Here is a 13,140-nt window from a genome sequence, read left to right on the forward strand (position 1 = left end):
TCGCAACTTGGGCCTCCACGGCGATACTCAATCGGGGGCCCAGGCTAATGTACCTCATCTTAAGCCCTACGACGCTCCACCCAATCCCGCTCCACGCAATCACGTAAACGGCGCAAGGGCATACCCGCCGGAACTTATTACACTCGTATGAATACAGTAAATATCCTTGTTGGACCTTTGGGATTCTAGTACCCACGGGAAAACGGCCGAGGTCGTCCACGATGATGGTGCCCAGGTCCTACCACTTCCTCCACCAGTCCTCCGCCAGCTCCTCCTCTCCACCTTGCAGGTCGTCCAACAAGATGGGCGCTCGAGTCACCCTCACTCCGGTTCCTTCCCCAAATACGTCAGCAAAACCGTCATCGCAAATGCACTCGCTGGAGAGGAGCGAGCGTGAACCCGCTCCGAAGCCGCGCCTACCGTCTCCCTCGCCGTCAGAGCCAACGCACTCCAAACCCGTCGTTATTCCACCACGCACTGCAACCAAAACTCCATTAGCAACTGCCACGGTGAGGTCAAGAGGCAGAACTGGTACCAGGCAGTCGCGGTTGCCGTCAAATCACAAGGCCGATGCCATACCTCCCACCGTAGCCGCACTCCTCGCACTCACCGAAATTCCACGCATGCCGTCACGGACGCGCAAAGGCGCCAACAGCAAGGACAAGAAGATCTCAATGGACGAGTTGATACAGGAGTGGAATAAGGAAGATGCAGAGCTGTCGCCGTCGCTGGGAGGCTCGCCGCTTGACCTGCTATTGGGTCGCGTGGACGAGTCGGAGGATGAGTTTGGCAGCTTACAGAGCATGAGGCAAGAGAGGGGATCATGGACACCCAGGTCCATGTCCTCCGACTCACTAAACACGATGCCGCCGTCGCTGGTCCACGATTCGCCCTCCTTCGCTTCCGTCTGGGACGTCCCAAGCACGCCAGAGTCCTGTGGCAGACCCGAACGACGAGGGAAGACAGTCCAGTCGCCGCCAAAAGAGGACTGCATCCTGGATCACCCACTTCTACACTTCAGCGAAGATGAATGCGAGGACCTTGCCGCAATAGATACGACCGAAGTTGTTGTCACCTCGCCATCTCCCTCGACCGGCAGATTCCAGTCCTTCAAATCGAATTTGACTGCTTCGTTCCAGGCCATGAAATCCGCAGCTAAATCCTTTTCCAACTTCACAGCACCAAGTGTACCGCCGGACGACCTGCTCACACGGTCACTACTGTCGCCACGATTCACAAGCGAAATGCGCCCCAAGCACATGCAAGGCCTACCATCGCCCGCCCTGAGACGCTACCTAAACCCGCAACCCGCAGCCATATCCTACCAGGAGATGTCCATGCGACTCCACTCGGCACTCAAGCTCGACGCGGACACAGATATCAAGGCCCCCATGATCCAGATGCAGACCTACGACCGTCGCGGCCGCTCTCCCAGCCGCAAACGCAAAAACGACCCCTTCTCCGAGGCAGGACGGGCGCTCTCCCCTGCACCCGCCGTGCGCCAGCGTGAGCCCCGCGAGAACAGCGATTTCCTGCGTGTGATCGTCATGGAAATGAACATGCGCCGGGCGGGCAAGCTGGATCCCAAGGCGGTAGGGAAAGCACGTATCTGGTTACCTCCTAGGAAATCGACTCCGAGCGCTGCGACACCGGTTTCTCAAAGCGGCAATGGTGTGCCTGATCGATGGGTTGCGAAGACGGTCGATTGGGATTGAGGATGCAGTGGACGGAAAGTGCGGCTACGATAAGCACTGTCAGGCATCCATCTGTCTATCCATACGCTTCACCTGCATCGTTGCTTTGGATGCATGCACTTCTCATGCATTTGCTGCGCTCGGCCGAGGACATTGAACGGGGACCGAGACAACACCACGTCAGGGGCAGCACGGGTAGAACACACAGTACATACAGTACGGAGTACACGGCGACTTTGAGCTGGACACTCTGTCTTCGCCACGGTTACTTCGTGGCCCGCTCGCTTGGAGAAGACGGCGGTCCTGCTTGGCTGCTTTACAATGTGTGATTCGGCGAGTTTGGATGACGGTTGGCAGGCGAGATCAGCAGGCTCATGGGAGAGCGATTTTCTCAGCATTGAGTTTGGGCTATTCTGCAGCTCACAGTCCGGCACTTCCGTTGAAGTCGGTTTGGATCGCGATGGCTATTCAGATTTTGGGCAGCAGCTCCAGGATGGGCAGCATACCCCGCCGTTGATCTGATGGAGGGAGCGCGGGGTTTTTTCACACTTTTCAGGTTTCCTATCACTTTTGGGTTCAAATGGGGGATCCACCACGGGACGTCACCATCGCTTTTGTTTATCTCCATTGTCAGGGTCTTTTCTTTTTGGTGTTGTTGGGGTCTGCGATATGGACGCCGAAGTGCTCGTGTCGTCCGTTTAGCTCGGGGTTGCATTGTAGAATGGTGTTTTGGAGAGGTTGCATTAGTAGAAGCAGACGAGAGCTCGCTGCTCCGCCTATTGTTAGAAATCCGGTAGAAGAGTATAGATCCTATCATCTACAGAATTCTCTTGGTTTGGTTGGCGATGCGCTGGATGTTGGACTCTTCGAAAGTCCGCCAAGGTTCGCGGTACACAGTAGGTAGTACTGCAGATTATCTCACATGTCGAGTCTCTCAGCGTTCGCAATTCCCTTTTTCTCGGTCAGGTACGAGCCATAACTAGAAGTCTTTAATGACGATGCTGGCAACATTGAATCCTAAATGCATCTCCCCCCAAATAACGATTGATCGTTGAAGCCTCAGAGCGAAGCTGTACCGCGCAAGAATAGCGAACTGGTCCAGACCCTATTTCCACCTTCCTGATGGTGCGCATGAAGTTCTGGCAGTGGAACCGGCTCACGTATCCGGTCAAGCCCGGAAGGCCATCCAACAAACAATAGCGGCCAACCTCCAGGTCGGATTCCGCATGGCACGTGCTTTTGCCTCAGCCGCTGCCCCCAGGTGGAACCTCGCCTTCATCCCGCCCCCTCAGACTCATCGTCACACGGTGCCCCCGTCCAAGAACGCCAAGCACAATCAAGCCTCAAGCTTAACCGTGTGTCTCATCGCTAATCCCATCATCGATCCATCTCGAAACCCCAGGAGGGCTGTTCCTCGTCGACAGCGTGAATTAATCCGAGCATACCTACCATGAGATTTCCGGCCGCGCCTGCACCCGCTGCTGGAACCCAATAACCGTGATGGAGGCGCTGGAGCCGCTGGAAAGGGCCCAGCTGCTGCCGGCCAGCAGAGGCGGTCGTGCTGCTGGTCTGACGGAGACGGTACCGTACCGCGTATGTTCATGTCGATCGCGTTTTCGGGAGACTGGGGGACTTGACTGACGATGCTATGTAGGAGGACTGCGAACCGTACACGATCCCCTCTGGAGGCGTGCTGGTACTCTCGCCCGAAGCCACCATAACCCTCACCGCCGACGCTTTGTTCACTCCTAAGTGCACGCCCGGGGTCGAGCAGAGCCATGTCTATGTGGGCCGAGACGTGGAAGGAGAAGTCCCGATTGTCGACACTCGAGATCCGTTTCATGCGTCAATCACACCCCAGGCGTACGCGACCGGCGCGGCGACAGTCATTGCGTGGATGCTCGTTATCATGCTTATCATCACGCCGCGGACGTTCTTTGTTGGCGGCGCGTCCGGCCGCTCAGGACTCATGGGAAGACGGGGGATGATCAGCGGAGCAACAGGAGGCGGGTCTGTGATTGGAGTCGGGACAAGACCGTGGTTGCAGAAGGTTGCTGCTCTCACTGTAGCCGTCTCGCTAACGCTCGCTACGGCGGACACGTTCAAGATTGCGCAAGAGCAGTATGAGGAGGGCGTTATGGATGCGGTGAAGCTGCGGAATATGGTGGTTTCGAGCACGGAGATCAAGGTTTCGCGCGTCATTTCGGATGTTTTTCTCTGGCTTGCCCAGGTGCAGACCTTGATTCGCCTGTTCCCGAGACATAAAGAGAAGGTCATCATCAAGTGGGTGGGGTTCGCCCTGGTTCTGCTGGACATCACGTTCAGCTGCCTGAACAGCTTCGGACCCTGGAACCAGACTGGACGACCCAGGAAATTCGAAACCGCCATCCCCGCCCTGAGCTACCTGTTCCAGTTGTCCCTAAGCATGCTCTACGCTGCGTGGGTCATGTACTACGCTATCACGAAAAGACAGTATGCCTTCTATCATTCCATGATGTGGAACATTGCGATAGTGGCGCTTCTTTCCATAGTCGCCATCCTGACGCCTGTGGTATTCTTCATCACGGATATTGCTGATTATACGATTGCTGGGTGGGGAGATTATTTTCGGTGGGTGGGCGCGGCGGCAGCGAGCGTTATCGTGTGGGAATGGGTGGAACGGATAGAGGCATTAGAAAGAGAAGAAAGAAAAGACGGGATACTAGGACGAGAGATTTACGACGGAGATGATATGCTGGAGACGACACCATGTCACGAAATCTGGCCCCACTCGCACCACGGCAATACCGCTGACGACAAAAAGAAGCGTGGAGATGGAAGACGTGGCGGAGGATTCAGTGGCTTTGCAACTGGTGCTGGTCACGGTTTTGGCAACATGGCTCGCCGACTAGGACGAGCCAAACGATTGCGGATAAGCCCGGAAATGCCCCACACGGAACGAAGAAAACGAGTAATCCATATCCCTGTTCCAGCGCCTGCACGTCGGAAGGCGGACGCAGAACAGTTGTCCCCCAGGGCTTCTCGCAACGAGTCTTCTGCTAGAAATGGGCCTCAGGTGCCGGTGATACATTCGCCGGTTAGTAGGACGGAAACGACGAGTGCGGATAGTACAGTGTATGAGATCCGTTATCACCCTGTTAGCGACTCTCCTGCGGCTGGAGGCAATCCGACTACTACAGAAATAACGTACGGGAAGATGGCCAACGAGGTGGCCTGCGATGATCCGGAAAAGGGGCTTGAGACTATCGCTGATACAACTACTCCACAGAACAGAAGCAGATGGGTTTGGCCAGTCTCGAATCCGTTCCGCCGCCAAGGTCGAACGCCTCCACAGGAAGTCCAGAGAGGGCGAGTCATCGAACCGCTTGCGATCGATGATGTCTCGGTCCATGTGCCTCCTCGGCATTACACTGGCCTGGCTCTAAAGGCTCGCCTGGGAACGTTCGCGGCGCAGCAAGGAGAGAAAATCCGGTCGCTCAGAGGCGCTGGACAACAAACGGATTCGGATCTACCAGTTACGATTATACCGGCCCAGCCTCGTGGACGGACGTGGTCGCCCCAACAGGATAATAATATCATAACTGGGGAGGCGGGATCCGACCTCCAGCTACAAGGATCTGGAACTACAGATGTCACGGAAGGCGCAAATCTAGCTACGGCGACCACTACATCTCCAACATTGTCTTCAAGGGGAGGGACAGCCGGAGCTCTACAGGCGGGTCCTGCGGCTATGGGACACCGCACTCCGCAAGTCAGATTTGCGCCTGAAGTTCATGAGAGATATGCCGCTGATCAGCCAGCCGGACTGGATACCAGTAGGACATCGCCTACGCAGCCGGGACCTTCGTCGACACTGGGGGTGGAGATCTTTGAGGAGCCCCAGCGAAATGAGAGTAGTCCAGACAACAGTCCAGCAGCCACTGGTGTGGATGGGAGGCCGACCAACCATGACAGATAGCTCAGCAGGGTTATCACTTGATTGTTTATTGGTTCTATTCTTTTGTTTTCGGATCTTCCACGACGCAAGCGGTTGCGAATGCTCTTTGATTTTCGGCGCATCAAACATTTCTGGCTTAGATACTACGGATCTTGGAGACGGACGGACGCGGACGACCCGTGTACAGTGTGGTGGGTGTGTTGGTGTTCATGAGATTTCTGCATAGCATATGCATGGGGTTGGATGGGAGAGATTAGTGGTTTGTTTTGCTTGGGAGGAAATCGGAAGAGAGCCGGGAGGAGAAGGCAAGAGGAATGATGGATGATTACAGGATACCCGCCGAGAAGAGAAACCGGCAGCGTTTTCGTTTTTGAGATTCGTTTTGGCATCTAAGCAAGCATGTGAGGGAAGGGAGTTGGGATTTGGGATTTATGAGAGGAGATCAGTGAATCTATGGTATAGGATTTGGAGATTTATGACATTTGCTCCGTGGTGAGATGAAGAGTGACTGTGGGATCGAAACATTTTCAAAATTCTACAGGCGGAATCTTCACGCCATGTATACTGCTTGTGACTCCCAGGACGTATTCCCCTTCTACCCTAGCTCCATCCCCAAGAATTCCCACTTCGAATGGATTCTGTGCACCCACGCCAAGCATCCGACAAGCTTATCGAAGCATCTCGAGCTTGGACCACATGCATCCGAACCGAGCTCCCCAACCTCAAGCTGTTCCCAGCCCCAGGCGAAGGGCAAGAGATACCCTCCCTCGGTCGGACCTCAGCCGCTTTGCGCGCTGCCTTGTTCTGTTACCTGTTTACCATTTCCCAGGAGTCCCTCGCGAAGCGACGCGCTTCACCAAGTGTCCATCCAAACAAGTCGATTGACCGCGCACAGTCGCGCGCATTCCCCCGACCGACCTCCGCACACAAGCACCAACAATGTCCCTCTTCGGCGACGACGACGGCGACACGCTCCCTTCCTCCCGCCCCAAACCCTCCGCCTCCCTCTTCGACGATGATGACCACCACCGTCCCGCCAGCACCAGCCTCTTCGCCGACCACGACGACGCCGACGACGCCCACTCCTCGCCCTGGGGAATCCCGACGCCCCGGAAAGCAGGGACGCGGAGCTCGCTCATCAGGAACTTGCTCCCCGCGTCCGAGGTTCCGGAAGCGTATGTCGATGCGTTCGATGAGCTGGTCGCCGAGGAAGGGGGTGTGAGCATTGAGGTGGTTAGGAGGAGGGTGTTTGGGGAGAGTGGGTTGGATGGTGCGGTGTTGGGACGGATTGAGGAGGTTGTTGGGTTGGGTGGGGAGGGGATGGAGAGGGATGGGCTTGGGAGGGGCGGGTTTTTCGTCGTGTTGGCGCTCGTGGGGTTGGGTCAGGAGGGGGAGGAGGTTTCGTTGGATGGGGTGGATGAGAGGAGGAAGGGTGAGTGGGCGTTCCGAGGTTCTAATATTCCTGATTAAGGACTTCTGGAGTTTTGCTGCGGTTCAGCGGGTTTGAGGAGCATGGGAGATGTATGGCTTGGGAGGATGCGGATTGATTGACTGACTTTTTGGTGTTTGTAGATTTGCCCGTGCCGTCGCTGCCGCTTTTGGAGAGGAGCGCACATCTTCAAGCGAAGGTTGCGGAACCCGAACAAACGGAGCATACCATCCAGCGTCCGTCTTCCCCGCCAACGCCGCAACGACAACAGCAGCAACATACCACTCCTAGTACGAGTCAGCAGCCGTCGACACCAAGTCGGTCGCGTGCGCCTATGCGGAAACAGTCCTTTGGGGACCCCGAGGCCGATCCCTGGGCGAGTCCCGATCTGCATAGAGGACACGATCATTCGAGCTATACATCTGTACCCACACAGACGAACGGCATGCGTGGTCCAGCGACTGCGGCGAGAACGACCAGTCAATTCACAACGCATGAGGAGCAGCCAAATCGGACCCCTGCCGCTGAGACTGGCGTATCGAGGCCGAGCACGCTGAGCAGCGAGGGAGGATGGGGAAGTTTCAATCCCTCCGCGGACGCCCGATTCTCCTCCGCCGCACCCTTCGGCGAGCCCGCACCTGCTTCCCCGAATGTCCCCGGGCTAGGCCGTTCCCTAGGAATAGGAGGCAGTACCCCGATCGTTCCCCACGGTGCCGAAGAGACCGTCACTGTGACGACGATTGCGGAGAAGGAGGGGATATTCATGTTCCAGCACCGGAATTACGAAGTCGCGTCCGCGAGGCGGAATGTGAAAGTGATAAGGCGGTATAGCGATTTTGTGTGGTTGTTGGATTGCTTGCATAAGAAGTATCCGTTTAGACAGTTACCGCTCTTGCCGCCAAAGAGAGTTGCCAGTGAGTTTCTTTCCCGGTTCCCACTTTTCCCCTGAAGCCTCCTGAGGGAGCCGCTCGGATGCCCCTCGAGTGGATATTTGCTTGGATTGAGAATGATGTATTCTTATAGTCAATGGTAATTACCTAGCGACGGATGCGAGTTTTGTAGAGAAACGGAGGAGAGGGCTGGCGAGGTTTGTGAATGCACTGGTTAGACATCCCGTGTTGAGCCAGGAGCAGTTGGTGGTAATGTTTCTGACGGTGCCAACGGTACGTACAGAGTGTTCACACATATCAGGCACGAAGACGAGGAAGAGGATCGGTAACTAAAACTTCTGTTTCAGGAACTCGCCGTGTGGCGCAAGCAAGCCAGCATCAGCATCCAGGAGGAATTCACCGGCAAATCCCTCCCTCCAGACCTAGAAGACTCGCTCCCCAAGACCCTCCCCGAGCTCTTCGACACGGTCCGCGCCGGCATCCGCCGCTCCGCCGAAGTCTACATCAACCTGTGCAACATGGTGGAGCGCCTGAGTCGCCGGAACGAAGGCATGGCAGCAGAATATCTCCGCATCTCCACCGCCCTGCGCACCTTGACCCAAGCCTCCCGCGACACGTACGCGTGCGATACGTCCGATGTGCCGGCCCTGAATAGTGGGTTGTTATCCACAGCCAAGCATTTGGAGCAGTCTCGCGCGCTGCTGGAGGACGAGGCCAAGGGGTGGGAGGAGGGCGTGTTGGAGGATCTGAAGAGGCAGAGGGATTCGCTAGTGAGTATGCGGGATCTGTTCGATAGGAGGGATAAGTATGCGAGGGACAATATACCCGCGTTGGAGAAGAGGATCAAGAATAACGAGGCGAAGTTGGAGGCTATTCGGAATAGGCCCGAGGGAGTGGGGAAGCCGGGCGAGGCGGAGAAGGTGGAGGAGGCGATTTTGCGGGTATGTTCATTTTTTTCAATCTCACGTGTTTGCTTGTACTTCTATAGTACTTGCTCCTGTGAGGCAAAGGGGACGAGTGACTAATCCGTGGATACAGGATAAAGAGTCCATTGTGCAACAGCACGCGCGGGGCGTCTTCATAAAGGAGTGCATACGCGACGAGCTGCTCTTCTTCCAGCAGAGCCAGTACCATGTCAGTCGACTGCATCAGGACTGGGCGCAGGAGAGGGTCAAGTATGCCGAGTTGCAGGCGGATAATTGGAGGGCGCTGAGTGAGGAGGTGGAGGGGATGCCGACGGCGGATTAGGGGGTTGGGGGAGAGAGAGGGGGACCGAGAAGGGAAGGGGAAGAGGGAGGGGATCAGAGGGAGGGGATCAGAGGGAGGGGATCAGAGGGAGGGGATCAGAGGGAGGGGATCAGAGGGAGGGAGGAGAGGGGTTAATGTATATGGAGGAAGAGGATGTATGTATGGATGGTTTGGCAGTGGATGATGTATTTTCGAGAGTATTTGTTGAGGAAGATGAGATTGATGGGCGTGCAGAGAGTGGTTGAGAGGCTCATCTACGGGATTCGTATACTGAGGTGAAGCCTATAGATGTGAAGTTCACTTCTCCCGCGCGCCTTTCCCCACGTCATATTCATGGGAGGACGTGAGGCCGCCCCAGGTACCTGCCTGCCCAGGTGTGCGTGCGGGCGTACCTGCCAATTCCTAGCAACCTAGTCTACCCTACCCACGCATTCACACGCACCCACGCAACCGCACATTGACGCCCGCTCGCACCCCTGGGCGTCTTTCTACTACGAACCTCTACTGTCTCTACTGGCTCCCGACCTACCGACTTTCTTTCCCTTTTGCCAACCCCCGGTCCTACGCAGCATAAACCTGTTGCGCCTCGTCCGCCAATCGTTTTCTACTAGGAACGCGTTCACGTCGAAGCTTAGGGTCAAGGCGCAGGATTACGAGGAGATATCGGAGAAGAGACAAGGAGGAGGAAGAGATGGGCCGGAAACGGAATGCTAGCCCCAGTGGTGGTGGTGGGAGTTCTACTAAGAGGGTGAGGGAAGGTATGTTTGGTTTCTTTTCTGTTTGATTCTGTGGGTTGGAAGGGGAGCGGAGGTTCCAAGATTGAGGCCGTCGACATGTCTAGTCTGTCTGGGCAGGGGACGTTGGATGTTGTATGTGGATGGTTTCACAGCCACGCCGCGTGGGGTAACGTTAGAGGGGAGGGGTGCAGATGCTGGGATGAGCGCCGCGGGAAAGAGCCTCGCCGGTGGGGATCCAAACTTGTCCGAGCAACACTCGAGGAACGGCGGCGGCGGAACGGACCTCACTTCACTTCGCCTTTTGCAGTTTACGCTCGCTCTCGATTCACCGCGCGACACGTACACGTCCACCGTTCTGCATATCGATATCGCTCCCGCGCCAAACCACTCTCACCTTCCGCTCCACTCCACGCCGCAGACTAACGCAACCCGCACCGCATCCTCTCCCGCCTCTCGTCTTCCACCTCCGCCTTCTGCTTCCGCCGGCCCACGAGCGACCCTTCCATACTGCTATTCTCACACGTTTCATATCAGCATCAAGAACTAACACAAGATGCCACCAGCATATACCGCGAGCCAGAAGGATGCGATAGGCCGGGTTATGGCCTTCACGAACGCGGATCGGAGTACGGCTACGAAGGTGAGTGAGACATCAGGCATCTTTTAGCGGATAAAAAATATGAAAATGACACGGAACCGGGGGAAGGCAGTTGTGGGTGGGAAAAGGGGATCCAGGCGTGAGAATGGAATGAGTGCTAATGAGCGCGTAGTTGTTGAAGGCACATGGGTGGAATGAAGAAGCTGCTGTCAATGGGTAAGTGGAACATGCATTTTCCTTTTGGGATGGGCCTCCTGTGTGAAGAGTTATTTTATTGCCTGGACGACGCGCAAACGCCGGACTATCGAGCTGTCCATCTGGATTCTGGAACTCCTCACACGATTTAATGAACGTTGGAAGTGCAGGAAAGAGTGGTATACGGGGCGTCACTTCCAGCGTATTCGTCAAGAAGCCGCGAGACGAATTCTGGCACAAGTTCTTTCCTCCGATATTGGAGAGGTGAGGTGCCATAGGCCGCGAGCGCGAACTTCGGGACAGAGCCACTGCACGCCGATGGCTCATTCGTTCTGGTCCTTTCCGGTTGACATCACCAAAACAAACACAAACATTTTCCGACACTGACTCTTCGCCCTCTACTCTCTCTCTCTGGATTGGTCATACCCACTTCATACACGCCGGCCATGACCTTCGGGGCTTCCGAGGACCGAGCAAGACTGCTTGCGTCTCGGCACAGACATAAGCATCGGACCGTCTCTTATGCCTCGGAGCTGATTAACAGCGCCAGCTGTTATTACATTCCATCACAGCGTGCAGTGACATATGGACCTCAGGATGTCCCGGATCAACCAGCGATTACCACCGAATCTTCTTCATTCATACAGCAACATGATCGATCGCCAACAGCTGCTACGACCGCCGACACTGCATCACGTCGTCTTCGAAGCTCCTCCAGTCATGGCCTCGGCTCAGGAATCGGATCTTCGGAGAAGGGAACTCCAAAGGAGCCAGGTCTGCCCGAGGGAGAGCACACCGATGAGGGACATCGGACGAAACCGCAGCACATAACTGCGACGCCGACACAGCTGCAATCATTGGACCCATCATTGAGAGACAATGAGCACTCTACCCAAATTGCCGTAGCCACACAATCTCATGATCCTCCTTCGTCTGAATGGCAAACCGGTACCAGCCAAACGTCCGGACCCTCCATAACGTCGACTCGCAAGGACTCACTATGCAGTGAGCCAGACACGCCTGATCAGCGAGGAATTCGTTTTGGTATCTCGTTGGATAAACTGTTCGCTGAGACAAGTTTGTTTCGCAGATGGTCGCCTTCTGGGTCTCCCATTGACTGTTCTGACGCTCCCTGGTGAGCAGCCGATTACCCCTGCTCAACACCCGAACCCAACAAGAGCTATGCGTGGCGGAGTGTCAGATGGAGGCCCATGTTCCACTCAAAGCTTTATCTAATATGACAGCACTAATAAGGGATTGTTAGGTTCTTCACGAATGGCCCCGCTGCCGGCAACTCCGCTGTCTCAAAGATCTTCGACAAGTACCGTGACGATGCGGCAAACTCACCAGATACCATAGGAGCCACCGGCACCATGAAGTATCTGGAGGATATCGGCGTGGACGTTGAGGGTTTAGAGAGCCTTGCTGTGCTGGAACTTGTGCAAGCGCCTGCCATGGGCGAGATGACTAGACAAGGCTTCGTCTCCTTCTGGAGCTCCACAGGGTACGCTGAGATCCGGTGCCTGTGTCTCAAGTGAGCGGAGACTGACATATCATGATAGATGCGACACTCTTGAGAAGCAGAAAGCCTACGTACAGTCGCTGAAGACGAGACTGCCGTCATCGAAGGAGGCATACACGAAGGTCTACAACCATACTTTTCAGCTCGCCAAAAGCGGCAATCAGAAGTCGATCCCCCTGGAAATCGCATCGGCATATTGGGAACTGCTGTTCACGTCTCCCCTCTCCGCGGTACGGTGGACCACCGAGTCGTCTCCGTGGATACAATGGTGGATCGAATTTCTCACCTCGGAATGGAAACGAAGTGTCAACAAGGATGTGTGGACCCAAACTTTGAAGTTCGCGCAGTTAACGCTCGAAGATGGGGAGTTGACTTTCTGGACCGAAGAATCATCGTGGCCATCCGTCATCGACGAGTTCGTGGAATGGGTCAAGAAGGAGAAACGAGGCACAAGTCAAGCTGCTTAGGAATGGTGCAGATAGATGACTGCTATTGGGGTGTGTGTGCACCTATCCGGCGTCGCTGAAGCTTCTATCGGCAGCTCTAGCTCGCGAAGAGTTCCTAGAAGTGTCCTACGGTCCTTGCGTTTGGCGGTCATGGATATTAGGGCAGACATACATGGGCACGTCCTGTGGGTTTCTACCCGTGGACTGGTTGGGTATCGTCATATGACAGCAATAGCTGCGGGTGTGTTAGCATTGCATGTGGATATCAATGACTGCATGACTATTTCAGTGTTCTGAGCTCTCATGCGATATGATTCCAAGTGCGGTAATATATCACACTCGGTCCCTCCGAGATGTGGACAAGCCTGGTGTTTGTGGATGCGGAAGCTCATTGGTCGACCGAATTTGGAGGGCTGGCTTGGCGGCTCGCTTAGCCCCAGTACG

The 13,140-nt window shown here is 55.6% G+C and overlaps 4 protein-coding genes across 4 annotated transcripts; all 4 read left to right on the plus strand.

Annotated features, from left to right (window-relative positions):
• Positions 1–518: 518 nt before the first annotated feature.
• On the plus strand, positions 519–1,691 carry EI97DRAFT_355370 (uncharacterized protein; the record flags this gene model as incomplete). Its single annotated transcript, XM_033794898.1, has 1 exon — positions 519–1,691. A coding segment is annotated over one exon (1,173 nt), but the record flags the coding sequence as incomplete, so codon positions are not given.
• Positions 1,692–2,853: 1,162 nt separating this feature from the next.
• Positions 2,854–5,713, plus strand: EI97DRAFT_38632 (PalH-domain-containing protein). The gene is made up of 2 exons (XM_033796062.1): positions 2,854–3,287; positions 3,349–5,713. Exons 1-2 carry the CDS (start codon positions 3,195–3,197, stop codon positions 5,650–5,652), a joined length of 2,397 nt encoding a protein of 798 aa, XP_033653953.1. The 5' UTR covers positions 2,854–3,194; the 3' UTR covers positions 5,653–5,713.
• Positions 5,714–6,341: 628 nt separating this feature from the next.
• Positions 6,342–9,198, plus strand: EI97DRAFT_467114 (uncharacterized protein; the record flags this gene model as incomplete). The annotated part of the gene is made up of 5 exons (XM_033801575.1): positions 6,342–7,063; positions 7,204–7,974; positions 8,084–8,223; positions 8,298–8,891; positions 8,989–9,198. Exons 1-5 carry the CDS (start codon positions 6,571–6,573, stop codon positions 9,196–9,198), a joined length of 2,208 nt encoding a protein of 735 aa, XP_033653954.1. The 5' UTR covers positions 6,342–6,570.
• Positions 9,199–11,174: 1,976 nt separating this feature from the next.
• EI97DRAFT_458350 (DUF298-domain-containing protein) lies at positions 11,175–12,717 on the plus strand (the record flags this gene model as incomplete). Its single annotated transcript, XM_033800901.1, has 3 exons — positions 11,175–11,863; positions 11,993–12,232; positions 12,291–12,717. 3 exons carry the CDS (start codon positions 11,175–11,177, stop codon positions 12,715–12,717), a joined length of 1,356 nt encoding a protein of 451 aa, XP_033653955.1.
• Between the last annotated feature and the right edge of the window lie 423 nt (positions 12,718–13,140).

Source organism: Westerdykella ornata (assembly GCF_010094085.1).
Source record: "Westerdykella ornata strain CBS 379.55 unplaced genomic scaffold EI97scaffold_10, whole genome shotgun sequence".
Classification (NCBI taxonomy): domain Eukaryota; kingdom Fungi; phylum Ascomycota; class Dothideomycetes; order Pleosporales; family Sporormiaceae; genus Westerdykella; species Westerdykella ornata.